A 23,931-nucleotide genomic window follows, 5' to 3' on the forward strand; every position below is an offset into this window, starting at 1 on the left:
TGCGAGGAAAAAAAAGCAATATTCTAGAAGCAACTCCAATCTTATTTGGAGGATAAAAACAAGAAATATTAACTAAGCAGTTAAGAACTTATTGAGGTCTACAAAGTTGAAATAATTTCATCAAAACAGAGTGACAGAAAGACAAACAGCTCACGCCATGGGGCTGGAGTCATTTGTCAACTTGCAATAACTTCTCACAAGTTAATAGAAACACAAAAAGGTTATGTTGTTCTATAACAAGGTAGACAAAGATCCAAAGGTAGTGAAACCCAAAGAGTGATCCAAAAAATCTGCAAACCAACAAACAGATATATGGTTTACCAAGAGAACAAATAAAATTACGGTCATACTTGGAAACATTAAAATTAATTCAGAACAAAGAAAATATCACAAGTATTACCAGAGAATTTGATGAAGTCCTTTACGAGAGCATTGTTTTACAGATGAGCAATCTTACTAGAGCATTTGCAAATAAATGATGCGAACAGATAAAGCGGTAATTCAGAAACAATTCATGGTGCAAGAACCCAATAACTCTTTATTATTAAGATCAAATGTCACAATTTCAATTCAAAACATTGAATGGAATGTGTAATCCAGAAGAAATAGTAGGTACCATTTGTGTCTAAAGGATACAGCAAGCAGCCAAGCATGCATGCCATAAGCTTGGGCAAAATTTCATAAATTGGATACACACTAAGACAAATACAAGCATCCTCCTATGGGACATTCATCACTTGAATGGATTGCAACTGATCTGACAAAGCAATCACTAAGTCACCAGACTGGATCATTCCTCTGGCCTTGAGCAAAGCAAAAGTGCGGTTAAGATTGCTCTCCATGTCACCAGAAAAACTAAGACGGAAGGGTATCAGACCCCACTGAAGATTCAATCGCCTCCTCACAGATGTTGAGGATGTAAATGCAAAGATTGGACAATCAGGGCGACACCGTGATAGCAGAGAGGCCATGTGACCAGTACTTGTAAAAACAAAGACTGCATCCACTCCCAAGTTGTTTGCTGACAATCACAGTTAACAGGGTCAAAAGAAGTAAACAGTGATAACGTGATGGAAGTGGAACAAATTTTCAGCGACAAAAGTTTAATTTCATCATATAAGAATTTCTATAAATCCTGCTGAAGTTATCTTGATTTCGAGAAGTCATTCTATGAGAAGGGTCTATTAACCAGTTCGAATAATATCTTCTAAAAAATTCAGGGGGGCAATGTTGGATACTTGGACTGATGGCTCAGTGTCACAAACATTGCTGCATGCCAGAATATAGATTCTATATGCAGGCTTTAACGTGGAAGCTAAACCTAGTCACAAAGGACTGACTACTGGCTCAGTGTCACATAGATGACTTATTCAAAAACAAAAAAGCTCAAACATATCTATGTCAACTTGAGCCGAAGAAAGGAAGGGAATGCATTCTGTCCTAGAAAATTTCTAATTTGGTGTGTTTACATTTTTGGATACTTGGCTGATGGCTCAGTTCACAAACATTGCTGCATGCCAGAATATAATTCTATATGCAGGCTTTAACGTGGAAGCTAAACCTAATCACAAAAGACTACTGGCTCAGTGTCACATAGATAATTTATTCAAAAACAAAAAGGCTCAAACATATCTATGTCAGCTTGAACCGAAGAAAGGAAGGGAATGCATTCTGTCCCAGAAAATTTCTAATTTGGTGTGTTTACATTTTATTCTAGATTAGTCATTTGTTGCAATTTATTATTGTTTTTTCATTCTAGTCATAGTCATCCAAGAAGCTAAATATGGTATCGTCCTCCTAATACCATAATCTTGCAAATACAAGGATTTAGTTAACTCATGAATAAGTTAGATATAGGCCAACCCGTACAATTTAAGTATTAGTAGGATACCAAGTTCAACTGGAGTTAATAAATAGAGAAAGAGTACCAGAAACTAATTGGGTAGAGAAATTTCCCTTCCAGACCTCCATCTGTACTATAACCAATATGAAGAAGCAAAAAAAGACAGAAAACTAAAGCAAGATAAATCCAAAAAGGATGATCAAATAGAGAAATTAGCGATTAAAAGTAACCAAGAATTACTATGAAACAAACGTGCGTGTAAATAACAGTCGTATTTCAAATGTATTGGAGTTCTTGGGATAACATGTGAAAAAATTCACAGGGTTAACTATAAAAAATATCACGATATACCACTGGTCAATCTTCCATCTGCCTGGAAATTTTTTTTGGCAGAATTACTATATAAAAACTGAAACGAAAATTAGGAATATAACAAAACTAAAAAAGTGTGTACCAAATTGAAATGAGGCGCAAGGTTCATGTACTATATTTGTAATTAATCTATTCGAGAGCCAAAAATAACAAGAACCAAATAGATTATAAACAAAAAAATTAGACATTTGCACTATGCAGTCGAATGCAATAGACAGGGTTTACATAAAAGCCCTGTCACAATGTGAGGTCTAGGAAAAAGGTTAATGTGCATGGCATATACTTCCAAGGTTAAAGAATCAACTGGGCTACTGGGAAGAGATAGACAGAAACAAAAAATCAAGATGCTTACCCATTTTGGCAGCAGAATTGCAAATTTCCTCAATGATTTTGTCAGAGAAAGAATTTGCAACAACTGGAAGCTCCATAGCCTCATGGCGCTTCTCCTCTCTCCACCATCTTTCAATTCGTAGGCTGACACTTCTCAGCACAGCTAATGCCTTATCTGGATATTGACCCATAGCAGATTCACCTGAGAGCATCAGAGCATCTGCTCTCTGCCTAACAGCCTCTGAGACATCAGCAACTTCAGCTCTAGTGGGTGTAGGATACTCGATCATGGATTCAAGAAGCTGAGAGGCCACAATTACAGGCTTGTTGAGCTGCCTGCACGTCCTGACTATTTTTTGCTGAGCTGAAGGAACTTCTTCCAATGGAATTTGAGCACCCATGTCTCCTCTAGCTACCATCGCTCCATCTGATGCAAGAATAATGGCTTCCAAGTTTTTCAAGGAGTCAACACTCTCAATTTTTGCAAGAACTGCAATTTCTCTGAAACATTGTTTGAGACATCACATTAAAATGCATTTAAGAATTACTTCTCAGCAGATAAAAAACAGGAGGGCAGATTAAACTTATACTTCTTATGTAAAAAAAATTGGAATAACCAGTTGGCACATCTGTTTTTATTATGAAGTTGTTGATGAGATCCCTTCAGGAACGTTTTCTCAATTGATCATCCTATACAAGTAACCAAATATAATACCATACATTTTACAAATAAGGTGCTTAAGATAAATACCTATCTCATTTTCTAATCATGAATTATCCCTCATCGACATGTGACTTGTCCAATAGTCTTCCCTAGAGCTAATACTCATGAGGCATCACAATCATCTCCTTGAGTATTAGGGATGTTTTGAAGACAAACATATGATCATCCACATCCCACTGGTACCTGACATTACTAAGCTACCTCTTTAGTGCAATTGATCCACTGCACAATTGTTGTGCAGTCGATCCAATATACAAACAACTACTGATTATAAAAACAAATATATGCTCTTAATTCTTACACATTCCCCATTTGAAGTTCTGACTTGGAGAAGACAATTTCAAAACTCAATTCCATGGATAGAAAATAAATAAGTAGCTGAAATAATAGAGGAAGAAGGTAGACTACTAAATAACTAATATTTAACCTCAATCTCAGTAGGGGTAAATAGTTCAGATCCATTACAATCTTAGTGAAGGTCATAAAATCCAGTTTTTGTTACAAACTTGAAATGAACTGGAAAGGATAAAAATCACAAGATTGCAACATGTAAAATAAAGAAAAAAAGAGAGAGAAGACATTCTATTATAGACCAGCTAAGAAAAGCCCCAGCAATATGAAAGAGATATAACAAGGAAAATTCAAAACAGCAACAAATAATTCGATAATAACATAGAATATGGATCTACAGCCTACAATTACAAAATTTGTACACAATCTACTGACTTTATATTATGTTCTCTTAGTTGTGTCACTAACACTATGACAACCTGGTAAAGAAAAATGCAAATATTCAAGCCTGATTGCTGAGGTCAACAGTCTTCCTCTTGCGCACAACTTGTCTGCACAAGCTTGCAAAGGAATGAGCAACTGAACAATTAGATATCTATCTCATTCAAGAAGCACTGGGGATCCTACTAACCACAAACATTATCTCAAAATGTTAAACTGAATACCTGGGGAAATTCATGAAAGAACTAATGTACAGTTAATGAACGCTACATGGTTATCAAGGTATCAACATTTAAGAGGATAAATTGTAGCATGCTTGACCATTTTCATCCATTTGCTACACATGGACTTGTAAAATTCAGAAAAGCTTGGGGGTAGTAGTTTTTTCTCAAATCAAGGATTATAGCAGTCCAACATCTTCAGTTCTTTACAAAACATGACCACTACTGTTGCCATAATTAGGAATGATCTAATGACCTGGTTATTACTAGATTCTATAAATGGGGCCAACTCAAAATACTTGGGTTCACTACCTGTTATCTACATGTTCAGAGAATTCAAATCATAGTATTTTCTCAAGGTTTTATTAAATTAAAAAGAGAAATTCTGCAACTTCTCTTCTATTTGACTTTTTCAGAAACCATGATTCTGAACATTGTTCAGCCTCATCAAAACAATGTAAATTGGCACTTATCTACCCATTTGTATCTTCTAAAAGCTGGTACAGATAAACTTATGTTAAAAGACATAGCTTTTGCTCCATCATATTCATTTGTGGATGACTATCCTATGGCAGATATAGGACTGTAAACAACTAAGAAAACAGATAGTAGATCAAGAAAGAATTCTCACACTGATAATTCGTTTTTCAGATGGGGAAGAGTTCCACCAAACTTAATTATTATTTATAAGAGTCAGCCATACTCTAATAGATGATGTCAGTGTTGGCAACATAACATGCAGCAGGACCTGTCCAGAAAGGTATTAGTATGGTTTTCTCACTCCATAAGGTCTAGCTTAAAATTCTTTGTTATCAAAATTTGTCTGAAGATAACACGAGTCATCAGATGCAAAGTTTTAGTTATGTGGTTTGAGGCTTTGAGAACCAATATAAAAAGAATTTTTTTTTAACAAAAAAAGCAAAATGGGAAAAACACAAGAGGAAGATTTTCTACTTGTCACGGCATCGTGCTGCTATATAGCTTTTGAGATGGTTAATAACTTCAGCAGATTTGACAAAAGAAACTGCGATGAAATCTACACCTTCAGAGATCCCAAAATCAATATCAAGCCAATCCTGCACATAACAAAAGCATAAGATGATGGAGTGCAGCTTGACTAAAGATCTCAACAAGTTGAATGAATTTATCATCCCAATAGACCACTTTGATTGTTAGAAAACCTTAACGATACTCACACTCATTCAGACTTTAATGTAAAACAAAATAGCCAGCTGCATAATTTTTATTATCATATTTTTACTAGTTTACTTTATTGTTTCGGTTGGGAGAAAAAGGCAATCAGTAAATCTCAACAAAAGACATTTTGGACCAAAGAATAATGCTCATGTTCCCGATGTGAGAAAAATATAACATACTCGTACAATCAAGAAAAGTAATTACAATATACACAAAGAAAAGACTTTCTTAGTTTTCCTATGAAATGCAATGAAGCTAGATGATAGGATTAAATTAATAGGAATAATCAATCATTACAAAATGGAGTAGAAAAATAGTGAAAAACATGACCAAGATGAGATGAGTTTGTGATAAAAAGTTCATACAATCAAAACCAAGTTTGATATTTATGTTCATCATCGATATGTACTGATGAATGATATTAGTGACATCAAACAAAGGATATTTTTCATTATAAGTTCATAAATCAATAATTACAACTAAAAACTAGGAGTACAAAGAAACCACAATAAGTGAGTGCATAACATGAACCGACCTTTGAAGATATTGTAGGAAGCATGGCATTACGTTCTCGGACTAGCCTACCATTCCTCCAGAAAGTAAGGTTTGCACGAGGTAAAAGCAGTCCAGGATCAATGCAGCGGCACTTTACATCTGGCCCTATCTTCTCAGTCACCTCAAATCTGACCATTCCTCCATCCACAAGAAGTAAATCACCAACTCTAATATCTGTAACAGGTGGAAAAGCTCTCAATAGGTCTAACCAACAAAGTAGATAGAACACCAAAATATGAGTTCTTCAATCCTTGACCTTCAGCAAAGCCATCATAATTCACAATTATTGTCCTTTCTGGAAGAGGTGAATTGAAAGCTCGCACACTGAATGTCCAAATTTCACCATCCTGCACAATATATAATAATGATGAGTTTCTGGTTGGAAGAGAAAGTGGGAAAAAAAGAAGAAAAAAAAAGTGAAGAGAATAAGTGCATTTATCTTGAGAGTGTCCTATAGGGAAGAAACTGTAATTCTCTTGTTCAATAAGAGAAATGGAGAGGAGAGGAAGGACAGGTGATCCTCATATTTCTATAATGGCCTCAAATTAATGTTAAGACTTTTGTGGAATAACATCAGGAAAATAACTTTCATCGCTTTTTTTTTTTTTATTGTTCTTTCTCTTCCATGCGTCTCTTTTGAACCTTTTTCTATATCTACAAGACAACTTCTTCAGCTTCTCCTTTTTATTCCTAACCAAACAAGATAAATAACTACTTTTTCTTCTCCTGTACTCTTTTTGGTTGGTAGGGACTGTCTAATTTCTATTAATTGTTATAATTTTATTAATCCTTTTTGTATTTACTTTTTGGTTTATTTTAGCCTACCTTTGTTTTTATTTCTCTTGTCATTTCAATCTTTTTGAAATGCATTTTCTTTTTACTTCGTCGTTGTTCCATATAGGAAAAAAGATAAATATTTTCTTTGTAATTATCGCCTAAAAAAACTAAAAACAGGTAATGGAAGAACAATTAAGTCTCTTATAAACAAAGTCACGGGGTGAAATAATCTATGCAAACTTCCTGGCAACTTGAAAATTTCGAATTTAAACTTTCTGATAAAGTAGTGTCACTGCATAAACCAAACAAATTTCGTGTCCATGCATTCTCTCGACTATAAATGCAGAAGAAAGCATCTCCTATCAAAGAGAACAAGAACCTAACCTCAGCCTTGGCAGAGGCGGCACCGCCAAGATCGCCCATATGAATCTCGCTGCCCTCGGTGTCCATCATCACAGCCACAGCAAACCCTTTCTCCTCGTTGAGCCGGCGGACCTGACGGATAACCTCCCGGTGCCACTCGTGGGTACCATGGCACATGTTGATCCGCGCGACGTTCATCCCGCCAACAGCAAGCGCCTCGATCTGCTGTGGGGAGCAAGTGGCCGGCCCGATGGTGCACACTAGCTTCGTCCTCCTAGTGCTCCGGAACCCGTTCTCCTTGAGCTCCGCCTCGGTGACTGCATCTACGTCTATGGACGACGCCGCGGTACCGCCAAGGGGGACGACGAGATCGGGGGAGGGGGAAGCCGCCGCGCAGATGGAGAAAGCGTGGCGGAGACGAGGGCATGGGAAGGGTCGGCGGAGGGAGGGGATGGGAGGAACGGAGTGGGAGAGCTTGGAGGGGATGCCGACCGTGGGCGGAGGAGAGAGGAAGCGGAGCGACTGAGCCATCTCTTCCTTGTGTGAAGCTGCGAAGGATTAAACGAGGTTGGGGTTTTATTCCTGATCGCCTGTTAGGGACGGAGCGCACGAGGTGCCAGTTTGTCGGGATCACCCGTCATGCGAGAGACAGCATCTAGGTTTCATCGAGCTGCCAATGGAGCTAATTGACCCGAAGGACTGACGTCATCAACGTTTTTGACATCCGGCACCGACTCGATGGTAGAAATCGTCAAGTTTCGGTTTATAAAAGAACACCAAATACTTGGTTCCCCTGATCGGGTCAGTTTGTGTTTGGGAAGTCACGAATATGCGCATCTAAGTGAACCCAGCGAGTCGGCTCAATTAGAAATTTCATGAGTTCAAACCGGAGTTAAATCTAACGTGGGCCTGGCCCATTAGCACAGACGAAGCGAGGAGTCCTACTCTCCCATTCAGTCACTCTCTACATAACGATATTGACCTTCTTCATCTTCTATAGAAACCCTAACCTCCGAGCTATTTTTCCATTTGTTTCCGGCGGTCGACGGCCTTTTTTTTTCAATGGCCTCCGCCGCCGCTATACGACCTCTCGTCACGGTGCAGACTCTCGAGGGCGACATGTCCACTGACGTCGCCGTCACTGTCTCCCTACCTGACGTGTTCAAGGCCCCGATTCGCCCCGACGTCGTCCGTTTTGTCCACTCAAGCCTGTCCAAAAACAGACGCCAGCCCTACGCCGTCTCCAAGCGCGCCGGCCACCAGACCTCAGCTGAATCCTGGGGAACTGGCCGTGCCGTCTCACGTATCCCTCGCGTTCCCGGAGGCGGTACCCACCGCGCTGGCCAGGGTGCTTTCGGCAACATGTGTCGTGGTGGTCGCATGTTCGCACCCACCAAGATCTGGCGCCGCTGGCACCGACGCGTCAACATCAACATGCGCCGATACGCTGTGGTTTCGGCCCTTGCTGCCTCCGCCGTCCCGTCCCTTGTCATGGCCCGCGGACACCGCATCGAGACCGTTCCTGAGCTTCCCCTCGTAGTCTCTGACTCTGCTGAAGGCCTTGAGAAAACTGCCACTGCCATCAAGGTCCTCAAGCAGATCGGTGCCTTTCCCGATGCCGAGAAGGCTAAGAACGGCCAGAAAATCCGTCCCGGCAAAGGTAAAATGCGAAACCGTCGCTATGTCACTCGCAAGGGACCCCTGATTGTGTACGGAACAGATGGATCAAAGGTCGTTAAAGCTTTCCGTAACATTCCTGGGATTGATATTGCTAATGTCGAGTGCCTCAACCTTCTTAAACTTGCTCCGGGAGGCCACATTGGCAGGTTCATCATCTGGACCAAATCAGCCTTCGAGAAGTTGGATTCTGTATTTGGAAGCCTTGACAAGCAATCTGAAAAGAAGAAGGGATATATCCTACCCCGACCAAAAATGTTCAACGCTGATCTCGGAAGGATCATCAACTCGGATGAGGTGCAGTCTGTGGTGCGTCCAATCAAGAAGGACGTGAAGAGGCGCCATCTGAAGAAGAACCCCCTGAAGAATCTCTACACGTTATTGAAGCTGAACCCTTATGCCAAGACTGCCCGGAGGATGGCCTTGCTTGCTGAAGAAAAGCGTGCCAAAGCCAAAAAGGAGAATCTTGATAAGAAAAGGAGCAAGCTGTCTAAGGTATTGCAATTGTTTGTTCTAAGTACTTTATCAGTTTTATCCATCACACTTAAACATCTTTGATCAGTTTTATCAGTTTGCATTTTCTAGTAAATTTATCGTTACTAAGCTCCAATTGCCTTTTACAGGTCTTAATGTATTAAAATAAGTATAATGGTTTCATTTAGTGGATGCTTATTGTAGGATTTTTTTTAATATCCACGTATATCAATGCTGGTTGTTTTTATTTTTTTACTTCTCAAGAAAAACAAATTTATATTAGTATTCTGTATTGCTGGTCTAAATTTTGTTTTGATATATTTCTTTCTTCTGAATAATTGAGCTTCACTTTATATTGTTTAGTTTGAATGTCTTTACTTGAATATGAACTCTGATTACATATTGGATATTTTGCTCAATAGGATTTGTATGAAATGAACATTCTGGATTGCGTATATGTGATAGTAAATCAGATAACAGTTACCTGCTCTCTTGACGCCTGCACTGTTAAAGAAAATTTGAGAAATAAGAGTTTTTCTGGCATTTCATTGCCTTTTTTGCTATTATGTATATTCTTTATAAAGATCATTTTTCACAGAGCTGACAACTATATGAAACCAGTTCTTGATTCTTTTGGAGTTTGCATTCACGGGCAATTGTTGATAAAAATATAAAATAACATTTTGCACAATCAATGGGAAAAAAGTAAAGTGTTTCACCTTGGTTTTATGCTAAGTGCGATCTTTTATTCTAATTTTCTGCCAAATAGGTTTTTTGCAGTTGTTTAGAACTTTTGATTCTAGCTGCACTTCATTATTGTTAGTTTGGTTTTAATCATACAAAAGAATTTAGTCATTTATATCCTTTTTCTGTATTGTCTTCTAATTCAAATACACATGTTTATTTTACTATTCAAATATTTGTGTGCTAGCTGAATAGACGGTACTCCTGTAAAGTTCAAACTTCATCTGATAGTGTATGAATTTTTTTTATACTACACATGCAAGTAGTTGTACGACAGTTGTGCTCCGTGAAGAAGGTTTTAACATTGGGGACACATGCAAAAGTAGTCTCTTACATTTTTATTATCGAATTTGAGGGCAATTAATCTCTTACATTTATTCCCACTTTTCCCCTTGCAGGAAGAGGCGGCTGCAATCAAGGCTTCTGGACGTGCATTTTACAAAACTATGATCTCAGACAGCGATTACTCTCAGTTTGAGAACTTCTCCAAGTGGCTGGCTGTGACACAGTGAGCCCTCTATCGCCTTAGTTGGATCATACTCCGAAAACGAACGAATACTCTCATCTGTTTCTTTATATCTTAGTCAATTTGGTTATGTTTCATAGTCATGTTTAGATGCATCATTTGCACTCTAAGGTGGTGTTTGATTTGAGGTACAGGAATAGAAATGGGAATGCATTTGATAGTAGATTGGAATGAGAATGAGTTTCGCCATTTTAATGTTACTTTGATAGTAGATTTGAATGGGAATGAGTTTAGCCATTTTAATGTTGCTGTTTGGTTTATAAGCTAGGGTTAGGTATGATTGCCAATATTGTTTGTTTCATTTGCTAGATGTTTGGGAATACAAATGCAACAAATATCATTTTTACCATTAAAACAAATCATAATATTCTTATAAGGTTTCTATACATTTTATCTCCAAAATTGCTTATATGGCATTTTGTAATTATTTTCTTATTTATTATTCCTAATAACTTTGAAACATATTTTATTTTTATTATTTTGAAATAAAATTATTTTTTTAATAACTTTGCTCTACTAACTTTTATACAAACCGAAAACCGAAAGAAAATCAAGTGGAGTATATCATATTCTTCTAAAACAGAACTTGGGATTAGGTAGTTGAGCCAAATTGTGAGTAATAGAATTTAATATGCTACTCAGTACAAATGAACTTTAGTATAATATATTCCGGATCTAGCTAATTTTTTTTTGTCAATTTCATATAATAGCATTGGCTAAGAAAAATTGTATCAATAGAAGATAAAAAAAACTAGGGAAAAAATTTCCACTATTACGAAATCTAGAATAATACTTTTTCATAAAATTATTTCCACATAATATGATGACACAATAAAAAAAAAAAAACTAGCATTGCTATCACAAAATCCAATATAATAGCTATCCCTAAAATGATTTTCACAAAAACCACAAAATCCAGCAAGATCAACACAAATCTTAGGCGTAGCACAGTTGAAAGCGCATGATTTCATGGTCGAAAGGTCCAGGATTCGATCCTCGGAGTGTCATTATCTGGGGTTAACGTTCCGATTATGCGCTTTCAGTTGTGTACCTGTATTTACCTCCCTCCATATTCGTGGGACCGGCTCTAGGGGGATCGCTGATATGACGGTTCCACATTTTTTTTATTGTTATCACAAAATAAAGCATAATAGTTTTTTCCAAAGTAGTTTTCACAAAATTTAGCTTTTATTCTTTCTGAAGTCATTTTTTTCGCAAATTCTCTTCTGCCATGACATTTACAATAATTACAAATTTTACATTAAAACCATCAATAAAAGTGTGAAATCCACTATTAGGCTACGTTTGGTAGGGTGTAATCTGCCTTGTAATGTAATCAGGATTACATTACAAGGTTGATTATTTTATTTGGTTTAATTTTAAACTTATAATGTAATGTAATCTGGATTACAAAAGATAGTGAAGTTTTGTAATCTGGATTACAAAGCAAATACTATGTAATCGGATTACATTACGAGGTCACCGTTTAATCAAAATTTAAATGTCGAATATACCCTTAGTCAACCGTGGCCGCCATCCACTGTCGTCGGCTGCCGTTGCCCACCGCCGTCGACCCCTCCTGCCGGTCGTCGTCGGTCGTCGGCGACCACCGCCCGCCGCCGCCGTAGGCAACCACCGCCCGTCGCCGCTCGACGCTGCCACCGCCACCGGCGACCACCGCCCGCCGCCTGCGATCGTCGCCAACGACCACTGTCGGCCGCCTCCGGCGATTGTTGCCGGTGGCGGCTGCCGACGGAGGAGGCCAACGACGACGATCGTTGGTTGCCGCAAGGTCCGGCAAAGGTGCGACGACCATCGATAGAGGTCGTAGGATATTTTTGTCATTTTATAATAAAACGAATTACATTCTTTATAAAAAATAATGGACATTAAACAAAAGAATGTAATCATCCTTGTAATCAAAGATTACATACATTACATTACTAAACGTAGTAATGTAATCAAGATTACATTATATTACATTACAAATTTGATTACATTACAAGCAAGATTATATTACACTCAACCAAACGTAGCCTTAATGTCATGTAGTTGTGTCCCAATATCCATGTGTTGCTGTTGGTTTTTTTCTTTGTAACTTTATTTCTTGTTGTTAATAGTTATTTTCGTTTTTAGCCGACTTTATAGTAGCATTGTTGTGTAAAGTAGTTGGGCTTGATTCTAATTCAAAATACGCATCATTGTATTCTTCGTACTCATTTGAAGAATGGTAGAATGTGTTTAGATTTTCACCTCCACTTTCATCATTTTGACAATTTATAAATTGTTAATAGCATCTACATACCCTTGAACAACAAAGCTAGCTGTATCCCTTTCATAGACTAATTCAAGTTGATTTAGATATGGAAATTTAAAATCCTATGTTCTTTTGTCTTTTTGTGAGTTTGCAAAATAGAAAATATGCCTGATTGAAAAAACTTAAGAAAATATGAAATGAAAGATTCGATATAGTAAAAAATTTCAAACACTATATTAAATTATATGATAATAGTTATCAAATCATTACTTTTCACATAATTTTTTCCCCACATCATTCTATTGGCATACATTTTACCTACACATGTCATTAATAATATGAAATCTTGTCTTTAACCATTTGATTTTTAAATCAAGATGAGGTGTAACTTGTTTTGTAAGATTAAGAATTTTGCTTAGTATTCTCCTATGTACCTCATCCATTTAATTGCTTTTAAAACTACCATTCTTCCTCCATGAAGGATCACAAGCCATATCTTAAAGTTGCAATTAATACTTGGACCTCATTCTCTATCTAGAAGCATTTATTTCTCCCACGTCTTCAAATTTTTTGATCTTGCTCCATCTTCACATATAATAATGTTAAATCATTAAAAGTAATAAGTAAAAAAGACCATGGTTACAAAAAACTATAACATGTTATACCAAATTTATCAGAAATAAAATTTATTTGATTATAAATAATATATAAATCAAAATAAAATAATTACTAAAATAAATGAATAATAGTTAAGTTTACAAAACAATCACCTTCTTAAACATGAAAAACATGTTGAAATATTTATGAAAATGCAACAACAACATCATTAACATATCCCCTTATCCCATAAATGATCAAGATATGTTCTTTTTCTCTAATGATTAAATATTATAAGTGCCAACATATTTTTAAAGTTGGTCCATTCTTCTGTTGGGGTGATACTTGTCATATATTCATCATCTTCAAAGTGTTCATCTTCCATGTCATGTTCTTCAAGTGGTTCCAATTCTTATGGATCAAAATTCATTTACTTTTGAATCAGATTATGTAAAAGCCAGCATGCTAAAATAATGCGCACTTAAATTTCAATTGGAAAAAATGAGGGGGAAGTTAATGGAGTGTTTGGTTTTATTTTCATTTTTTGAAAAAAAACGTATTTTTCTCTTTTCTTAAAAAATTACTTTTAGACATTCTCTATTTTTTCATACAATGATATCTCTTTTTCTAAAAATAGATGTGGAAATTGTCAACCAAATAATTTTTCCCTTTTTTAGAAAATGAAAATAAAAATAAAAAATGTGCATATCAAACGATGCCTAATATTTTTCATCATCCTCTTAACAAGCCAAAGTATCTCTCAATCATATTTTTGGCCTTAGAATATTTCATATTAAAATGCTCTTTAGTTGTATGTGTTTAGTAATCGTGAAACTCATTCAGATGGTATCAGTGCCTTTGAAAAGGAGTTAAAAATCTATTAGTATTATAATATCTAAAATTCACCAAATAATAACCTTAACAAAATATTTTACATTAATTATGAGTTTGAATGAAGTTTTACATTGAAAATCTAACTAGCTAGTCCAAGATCAATTGTACCTTGAGAAAGTTTAAGATCATCAGGCCTAATTTACAGCATCTCTAAGCACACAACCATCATGTGTAGAATCCCCCCACCAGGTAAAGCATATATAAACTGCATGTTTGGATAACAAACGCGTAACACATTCAAAGCTATATTTACTTTTCTAGTGCGATATTAGAGGTTTTTATCCAAAGAAAGTGTGACTTTGATTACTTTTTAAAGTACCTAAATAATCTTGACATTTAAATATTTAAAAATAATAATAATTAAATAAATAATAAATAAGGTGGCTTTTTTTATTTCCAATAAATTATAATTGTAAAAATACAAATGTAAAGTACCTTGAAACATTACCAACGATATCTTGACAATCTTCGATAATATGAACTGGGTTTTAAAGCTAAATGGAATGTAATTTCAAAATTACTTGAAGGAAACTATTAAAATAATGATTGATAGTTTCTCCACTTCGTAAAAATAGTAAATTCATTGCCCTATTTTTTTGGTAAGCCAAAACATATACAAAAATAACTACTTCTTGTAGAGACATATTTTTGGTGTCTTTTAAATCTCTAATATCTCTGACCATCTTACGTAATATTTCAAAAGTATGTTTATTCATTCGAAGCTCACTAATACAAGTATTATCAAATTTATGAGTCTATACACTTAATTCATTCTCTCGAGCATTTTCTCTTCTTTCGTTTTAAATAGAGGTATCATAATATGCAAATGTAGCAACAACAATTGATACCAACTAACATATATAACGTTGAACATGTTCACCATTAATACTATAATCTGAATATTTTGAATTATTTTGCATCTTCTACTAGCAATAGTAATACGTATTATTATCTTCTACATAACAATAAAGAGAAATTAACATAAAAGATTACATATAGAATTATGTCAAAGTTTAAAAAATCAAATAAAATGTTACGGAACCTAAATAAAACAAGATTATTACACTCACATAACAAAAACAAAACTCACATGTATTGAAAAATTAACCACTAAAAAAATAAATATCTATCCTTAAATGTCCAAAAAAAACTCATTTAATTCAACCTCAATCCCATTAATCTTGAATCCATTCATTATGTATAAGATAAAATAAAAAAAATACAATATTTAATGATAGGAGCATAAATTACTCAAAAACAAGATAAGAAAAAAAAGAGAGGGAAATTATTTGAGATTTTGTTGAAGATGGATCTTGATGCAAGATATAAAGGAGAGGCTTGCCAATGGAAACAAAAATGAAAAACTGAAGAAAAAAATGGGTATAACGAAAACAACAACCATGAAAATAAAAAATCTTGAAACCATGCATGATTCTGTCCAAAATCGGTGAAATGACAAGCTGGAGATGTGGCTTCAAAGTTGGGGCGGCGATGACTCCGCATAACCCTGCAACATAAAAGCATCAGTGCCGAGCCAGGAAGGGGTTCCCGACGTTGGCCCTCCGATGCTCAAATCAGTTTCCGACGAGAAGCAAAGTGGAGAGCTGTAGCTAAAGCATGTTGAAACGAAGTAACGCATAACCCTTCCTGTAGATGAGAATCCCCTTTTATATCGGCACTGTAGTGTTCGTGCGTGTATCCCAAAGTGTAAACACATTTTCCTAGGTGTTCTAGGAAAAGACAAGTCAAAAAGTGTCTTTGACACCATTCTTTAAGCAGTCATGCAGTTCTTTGATGTGATAGTCTGGAAGCTTCTAAAGTACGATTGTTTATTGGATATGCCTTACTGTCAACGACACAAACTCCTAAAAGGATATGATAAGAGATTTGGTGGGGCCATGCACAGCCGACCGGAGTCCGCTCGACTAGGCTACCTCTGCTCGACAGTGTCCCTAGGCTCCACTTGGCAATGTCCTTAGGGTCTGCCGGCACGTCTCTTTCCTTGTTCCTTGACAGTCATCTGTTATCCCGCTTTGACTGGATGCGGAGCCCAATCGGTGAGGCCACCTATTGCTTAGTTCTTTTTATCTTCGGAGGGCAATTATACTCGGTCGGGGAGAGCTCGACTTACTTGTCTCCTAAGCTGGTACCATCAGCTCGGCAGTACCCGATCCACTCGGCCAACTTGGATACCCCGCTTGACTTTGTCTTCCACGTTAGTCGGTCTTCCTTATTTTGACCTAGCTTTGGTGGAACCCCTCATCATTCTCGAATCACGAGCCTCCCCCTCAAGTCTAGTCGAAGGAGGCTGCAAGTCCGACTGACTGGACTATTAATATGTTCCTGAGCCTTTCTCCCCGATCAGGGGCTCTGCCATTTAGGGCCACCCATAGACTTTGCTGATATTCTCACATGATTTTATAACTGTCGTTTGGCTATGGAAGGCGAAGATATACGGGTTTATAGCCGTTGTTCGGCTACGGACGACGAAGACACACGGGTTTATAGCCGTCGTTCGGTTGTTGACGAGGTGAAGACACGCGGGTTTATAGCTATCGTTCGACTGTTGATGGCAAAAACATATGGTTTTATAGTCGTCATTCGACTGCTGATGGCGAAGACATACGGTTTTATAGCCGTCGTTCGGCTACTGATGGTGAAGACATACAATTTTATAGCCTCCATTCGACCGCTGATGGCAAAGACATTAGACATATGATTTTATAGCTGCCATTCAACTGCTGATGGCGAGTACAAACGGTTTATAGTCGTCGTTCGACTCTGTCGTGTGTGATACTTAGTCAATTTTCTGACTCTTTGCTGAGCTCTGCCTACGACTGGTAGTGTTTCTTAATTACTGCTGATGTCACTATAATTTCTTGAGAATCGCTCAAATCTACATCCATTAATGCAGAGCACGCTCAGTCATGCCCTATAATCATGATTTCTGCCTCCTTATTAATGCCACCTGTAACAGAATGTCACATGGTGCCTCTACATGCCGCTATATGTGTGATGTGATGGACAACTATTTGGGATTGATGTGACTACTGCCTTTTTAAATTCAACGGTCGTGGTGAACTCCCATTTTCTAATGTTCTTGATTGAACGGCTTAGAGTGGCCACTCTCTAGGTTTTTAAGTCCCCATTTTTTTTTTCTCTTCCCTTAATCATCTTCCTCGCGCTCATCGTCTCTTCTCCATTGTCGGCGATTTTCTGTGCAATAAGCCTCTCCTCCTCTTTTTCTTTGATTTTTGGTTTTTCTTCCCTCTTTTTACCTCATGGCTGAATCTCCTCGTCCTCCTCTGGTTGTCCTTGGGCTCTGATACACTTCCACCGCCTCTAAATTCAACGGTGATGAAGTCGACCAAATGAAGCTCACCTATTGTTTCCCCTCTGATTATTAAATTGTCATCCCTTCCGCTTACGATCGCCCTCACCTGTCGCATGACGACTTTCTCCCTTTTTTAAAGACCAATTTTACGTCGGCCTCTGCTTTCCCGTCCACCCCTTTTTCTAGGAAGTTTGCAAATATTTCCATATCTCCTTGCACCAACTAGTGTCGAATTCTTTTAGGTTGCTGTGCAGGGTGGTCGTACTATTCCGTCTATACGGGATTTCCTTAGTACCCCATGTGTTCCATTATTTCTATTATCTTAAGCTATCCGAGTCGGGGACCTTTCTGTTCCAAGCGCGAGTGGGCGTAGTCTATTTTGATAAAATGTCTTCCTTAAATAAGCATTGGAGGGAGAATTATTTCTTTGTCTGTCTTCCCAACCGGTCCGATTATCCGACCGGCTAACAGATAGATGTGAAGCCTCCCTCGCTCAGCAGGTATCGCAACAAGCCGGACTACCTCCAAGCAACCTTGAGTCTAGCCGGTCAGAAGTACCACATACACCGATTGCTGTTGGAGAGAGTTTTATATGTATTCAGGCTAAGCCTCATCCGAACGTAGCTGCCCATCCCCTTAGGTATGTGCTTTTTCTATCGCTCACCCTTGAATCTAACTGATTCTTCTTACTTTTTTGTTGTACAAATCATGTTGAGGACACGACTGAGCAGCAAGAGTAGGCTTATCGATGCGGAAATCAACGCCAAGGGTGTCGCCGAGTTAGAGAGTCACGGCTTATTGCCAGTTGAGCATTCCGACGGACTGACCGACGAAGTAAGAGGAAGTCGATGCCTCGGCCGCAACAGGTGAACTATCCCCCGAGCGGCAATCCATAGCACCGATTGTGGTGCCTTCGGAGTCAGCCACCTCAGGTGAGCCGCTAATCCAATGCGGCAAGAGACATCGAGGGGAAGCTTCTTCCCCTCGACAACCTCCGCTCTATAGACCTCTGCACCTACCACCTCTCACCCCTCTTCCAAGCGGGGGCAATACCTCATCTTCTACCATCCTGGAGAGGGAGACTACCGTACTCAATCCTCCATCCTCTGATCGGACGACCTCGCTGTCTGTGTTGCTGGCCAGGACAATATGTCTATCTTCAGTCGCTTACATGCCACCTCTACCTATCATCCCAACTGCCCAAGTGTCCATAATCCGCTCCTCCCCAATGTCCAAGTCTAAAGGTCCGGTCACATCAGAGCCATCAGATTCGAGCGGTCGTAGACACTTAACGGTCGTCATTCACTTGCCGACCGACGAGTAGCGTCACCCTAATGATGTCATACTGCACTCTCCCGAGCACCAGATAAAAATTCAAGGGCCACTAGCATAGGTTTGGGTGGATGTTAGGGCCCGCACAACAACTATTCCGCCCGGGGAGCTCGCGGGCAGCTTTACTCATAAGTCCACCGAGGTATATTTTTAACTAAGTCTTCTCTTTGCATCTCTTGATCGGCTCTGACTAGCTCTTCTTTTCTACAGTTCTAGGTGGAGAGTCTGACCATACGCTAGAGGTTAGCATTCTCGGAGCACGAGCTCCAGTAGTTACCTGCTCCGGTCGGGCAATCAGAAACCTCCCTAGCTCGTCTTGAGCAATTGACTGCGGAGGTGACCCAACTGAAGGCAAACTTGGAACGGAGTTTCGAGTAATAACTGGGGTCTGAATGAGCGCTCAATGTGAAGAAGAACAAAAATCATGAGTAGACCTTTTAACTTGATCAGCTTACCAAGCAGGCTCATACTTTTGAGTTTAAGATAAAATCTGCCAACGTTAGGAAACTCTGAGCCATCGAAGATCTTGACATCAAGAATAAGAAGGCTTAGGTCTTGGCCCAAAATCTTAAAGAGGCAGAGGCTTCTCTAGCGGTCAAGTGAGCTAGCCGAACAGTGAAGCAAGCAGCGAGCCAGCTCTAGCTTGATGGAAAAGATATCGAGTTGGCTTCACTGAAAACTGAGTTAGAGGTATCCCGGACGTCTTTCAATAAGTACCAAGAGGAAGAACCCGGTCGGTTGGAAGTTTTCAGGGTAAATAATCTCCGCTCTGACGCTTTCAACGACAAGTTCACTGATTGGGCTCTTTGCCTCTTTAACTATGGCATCGATAAGACCCTCCAGCAACTGAAGGATGACGGCTATCTCTTTCTCGATCTGACTAGCCAAATTATAAGCAGGGAGAAGATCATCGAGTTACTCCTAAATGATGTTCTTGATTACTTAGTGTAGACTCTTCTTTAATTTGTTTCATTAGCCTTCTGCACCCCCCCCCCTCCCCCCATTTGACACTTTGTAAAAATTTCTAAGTGCCAATGAATGTGCGTCCATTCAGCACTTTTATAGTCCTTTTGCTGCAGGGTCTTGTTTAAATTCTAAGTATCATTCAGTGTGCCCCTTGCTCGGCGCTTTATAGCTATCTATTTTACCATTCCGTAATCTCGTAACATCTCATTAGTGTAGGGGACTTGGCCTTTTATATTCATCCGTGCAGTGTGTGTCATAGTCGGAAGACCTACGTTTCCCTAATACTTGATGCGAGTGCATTGCTCTCTTATAACCTCGCCCGATTGGGTTGAGAGTCTCTGACACTTGGTGCAAAAGCAACGCTCGCTTAATACGGCCAAACGGCTCGTAAGTCTTTGACACTTGGCACGAGAGCAACGCTCGCTTATAACACAGTCGATCGGCTCGTGAGACCTTGACACTTGGTACAAGAGCAACGCTCGCTTACAACATGGTTAAACAACTCGTGAGTTTTTGACACGCTTGGTCTGGACCTCGCGACTAATTATCTTCAGGCACGAGAGCAATGCTTGCTTATAACTCGCCCAATCAAGTCGAGAGTTTTTAACACGTCCGGTATGTACCCCGTGGCTAATTATCTTCAGGCACGAGGGCATGCTTGCTTATAACTTGCCCGCTCGGGTCAAGTCTTTAACGCGTCCAGTTTGAACCCCGTGGCTATTAATCTTGAGGCACGAGAGCATGCTCACTTATACTTGCCCGCTTGGGTTGAGAGCCTTTCACGGGCCCTATCTGAACCCGTGGTTATTAATCTTGAGGCATGAGAGCATGCTCGCTTATAACTCGCCCGTTTGGGTCAAGAGTCTTTGACGCGCCCGGTTTGAACCCCGTCACTATTACTTTTGAGGCGCGAGAGCATGCTCGCATATAACTCGCCCGCTCAGGTTGAGAGTCTGTGATGCACCCGGTCTAAATCCCACGGCTATTAATCTTAAGGCGCGAGAGCATGCTCGCTTATAACTCGCCCGCTTTGGTCGAGAGTCTTTGACGCGCTTGGTCTGAATCCTGTGGCTATTAATCTTGAGGCGCAAGAGAATGCTCACTTATAACACGGCCAAGTGGCTCGTGAGTCTTAGACACTTAGCGAATCTTTATTTAAACTTTCCTACATTCATAGAATAAATGGTTTTACAATTTACATCAATTCTACTGCACACTTACTGTTGTTGGAATCCCATGGTGGTTTTGATGTGATCAACTAGGTTAAGTTAGGACATGTTGTATTTGATCCTTGTGTCTAAGTGTATAGGAGCTTAGGAACACAAAAAGTTGAGCGGAAGACGCAGCTAGTGAGAAGGATGGCATGGGAAGGGAGTCGACGGGCTCGATGCATTCAAAGGACGAGATGTTGCGGAAGAGTACACCGGTGGACGAGAAGGACATCCATGACATTTCGAGGGACGAGAAGTCGGAGCGGAAGCCTGCTTGAAGAGAAGGCCGAAAAATGGGTTCGGGTGAGTCCTACTCCGGTTGGCCAAAATCACTCAAGCAAACATAGTAGCGGAAGAACCAGAGGAAAGGCTTAGAGGTCTTCACTAGCTGCGGAAGGCGCCTTCACTGTACATGGAAGGCGCCCTCGCACTCTTCTAGTGGAAGGCGCCTTTAACCCTTTATGGAAGGCACCTTCAAGTGCTTGAAGGCACCTTCGACTACTTGAAGGCGCCTTCGACTGCTTGAAGGTGCCTTCGACTGGACAATTCTGTCGTTGGAAAGGGATAAAGTCGTATCCCTTTTTGCCTCGCTAGAGGCGTCATCCAGCTCCGGATAAGATTTTTCAGGAGCTATAAAAAGACCCCTGGACCTAAAAAATCAACAACAACTTCAGTATTCATTTCTTGGATACTTTTTGAGCTGTCAACGAGTGTAAGAGACTTCTTCACCTTCAACGAAGGAGATTTTTAGTGCATTTATTTGTCTTGGATTAACAACTACCTAGATTGTAACCAAATAACTTCTTGGCCTCTTTTATTCTATTTAGTTGTTCATTTCTATTTATTATAATTGTGAAATTACTATTAATTAAAGTCTAAAGTTCGGGAAAGGTTGTTTTATTTCTTAACAGACAATTCACCTTCTCTTGTCGCTCCTGCTGCACCAACAAGTGGTATCAGAGTTCAACCACTTCAAAAGGACTAACCGTTGACTGAAGCACCAAAACAATGGTCGGACCGACAATCTACCCACCAAAGTTCGAGGAAAAATTTACGTCATGGAAGAAACGGATGGAGCTATTTTTCAAAACAAATTTTAAAATTATGTTAATAATTAAATATAATTTTGTAGCTCCCAGAAACCCCTAAGGAGATGAAAATGAAGAATATCAATGGTCCAAGAAGGAAAAAGTAGATTTCGTAGCGAACGGACGAGCTGGGTTCCACCTACACAGCGTACTTCCACCCCAGGAAGTAAATCGAATCAGAGATTACGAGTCCATAAAGGAACTTTGGGATAAGTTCTTGGAGTTGCACGAAGAAACTTCCAAAGCAAAGCTCGCGAGACGGGACCTACTTCAAAATCAGCTGACAAAACTCCGGATGGAAGACGGTGAAACAGACGCACATTAGCACTCGAGGACCAAAGTGTTGGTTGCTACTCGGAATACCATTTTGTTTCCCCTTTAAAAAAATTTATACAAGAACGAAACTTAACCTAGCTACCCATGTGCTCTACTGAAGTTAAACTTGGATTGCAAATGATGCTTAACATTATTAATCCAAGTTGCTTTTCAGAAGTTAAACTTGGATTGGAAACGATACTTAACATTTTTACTCCAAGTTTAACTGATGTGATCTTCCTAAGTTAAACCATATTACAGAAGTTGATTAAATATCTATTTTAAAGATTGACTTTCAGGTTAAACATGGTGAGGCACTAGGCCTTCTTGGTTATGGGATCATCCACCACTACCTAGACAAAGTCTTTCAAAAAAATTGGATATTTAACTTCTTACAATAACCTTAGGTTTAACTACAGAGATCACAATAGAAACACAAGATCGAAATGCAAAATCGAAATACAAAATCGATAGCACGAAATCGAAACATAAAATCGCTAGTCTCTTGTGGGTGTTTCAGAATCCATGCAAAGAAAACTAACTAATTAATTCGAAGCAGAAACCATTAATTAGTTATACCTTTCTTTGTAACTAAAAGACCTCTTGATCTTCTGTTGTATTCCTCTCCTTCTCTTGGATGTCGTGTGGGCGACGATCTACCAAGATAACTCCACCCGAACCACTTCTTTGCCTCCAAGAAACTTGAGCCACCAAGGGATGCTAAAATAGGAAATTTCCTTCTCTTTTTCTTCCTTACCTCCAAGCCACCGGCCACAACAAGATAAGCTTCCTCTCTTGTCGTCGGCCCTAAGGAAGAAAGCCTCTTCTCTTGCCATCGACTCTAGGGTGGAAAGCTTCCTCTCTTGTATCACCGGCCATAGCTTGAAGAAGGAAGACAATCGTCGCCGGCCTCTAGGAGAGAAACCAAAGGAAGAGAAAAGAAGAGTGGTCGGCCACCCAAGGAAAAGAGAGGAGGGAATAAAATTATGTTATCTCATGAAGCAACCTCTCCTTCTCTTTTATAATCCTTGGTCATGTCAAAGAAGGAAAGTTTTAAACATAATTAAAATTTCCTTATTTGTGACCTCCCTTTTAAAAAAAAGGAAATTTTAACAACAATTAAAATCTCTCTAATTTCTTATTGTGTTGAAAGTTTTAAAATTAATCTCTCTCTTTTAAAACATGTAGACAACTACAAAAAGGAAAGATTAATTAAAACTTCTCTTTTTAAATCATGGTTACAAAAAGGAAAGTTTTATCAAAAATTAAAATATCTCTTTTAAACATTATAGATAACTACAAATAAGGAAAGATTTTAACAAAATTAAAATCTCTCTTTAATCTTTTGTAGATAGCTATAAAAGGAAAGATTTTAAAATTTTAAAACTCTCTTTTAAAACCA

The 23,931-nt window shown here is 38.8% G+C and overlaps 2 protein-coding genes across 2 annotated transcripts; one reads left to right on the plus strand and one right to left on the minus strand.

Annotated features, from left to right (window-relative positions):
* Positions 1–515: 515 nt before the first annotated feature.
* Positions 516–7,728, minus strand: LOC122037906 (pyruvate kinase isozyme A, chloroplastic-like). Its single transcript, XM_042597380.1, has 6 exons — positions 7,136–7,728; positions 6,231–6,321; positions 5,955–6,148; positions 5,177–5,298; positions 2,568–3,046; positions 516–1,021 (listed from the first exon to the last, which is right to left on the minus strand). The coding sequence occupies exons 1-6, from the start codon at positions 7,643–7,645 to the stop codon at positions 720–722; spliced, it is 1,698 nt and encodes a 565-aa protein (XP_042453314.1). The 5' UTR covers positions 7,646–7,728; the 3' UTR covers positions 516–719.
* Positions 7,729–8,073: 345 nt separating this feature from the next.
* On the plus strand, positions 8,074–10,772 carry LOC122037907 (60S ribosomal protein L4-like). Its single transcript, XM_042597381.1, has 2 exons — positions 8,074–9,286; positions 10,408–10,772. The coding sequence occupies exons 1-2, from the start codon at positions 8,177–8,179 to the stop codon at positions 10,519–10,521; spliced, it is 1,224 nt and encodes a 407-aa protein (XP_042453315.1). The 5' UTR covers positions 8,074–8,176; the 3' UTR covers positions 10,522–10,772.
* Positions 10,773–23,931: the final 13,159 nt, after the last annotated feature.

The sequence above is a fragment of the Zingiber officinale genome, chromosome 1A (genome assembly GCF_018446385.1).
Source record: "Zingiber officinale cultivar Zhangliang chromosome 1A, Zo_v1.1, whole genome shotgun sequence".
NCBI lineage: Eukaryota > Viridiplantae > Streptophyta > Magnoliopsida > Zingiberales > Zingiberaceae > Zingiber > Zingiber officinale.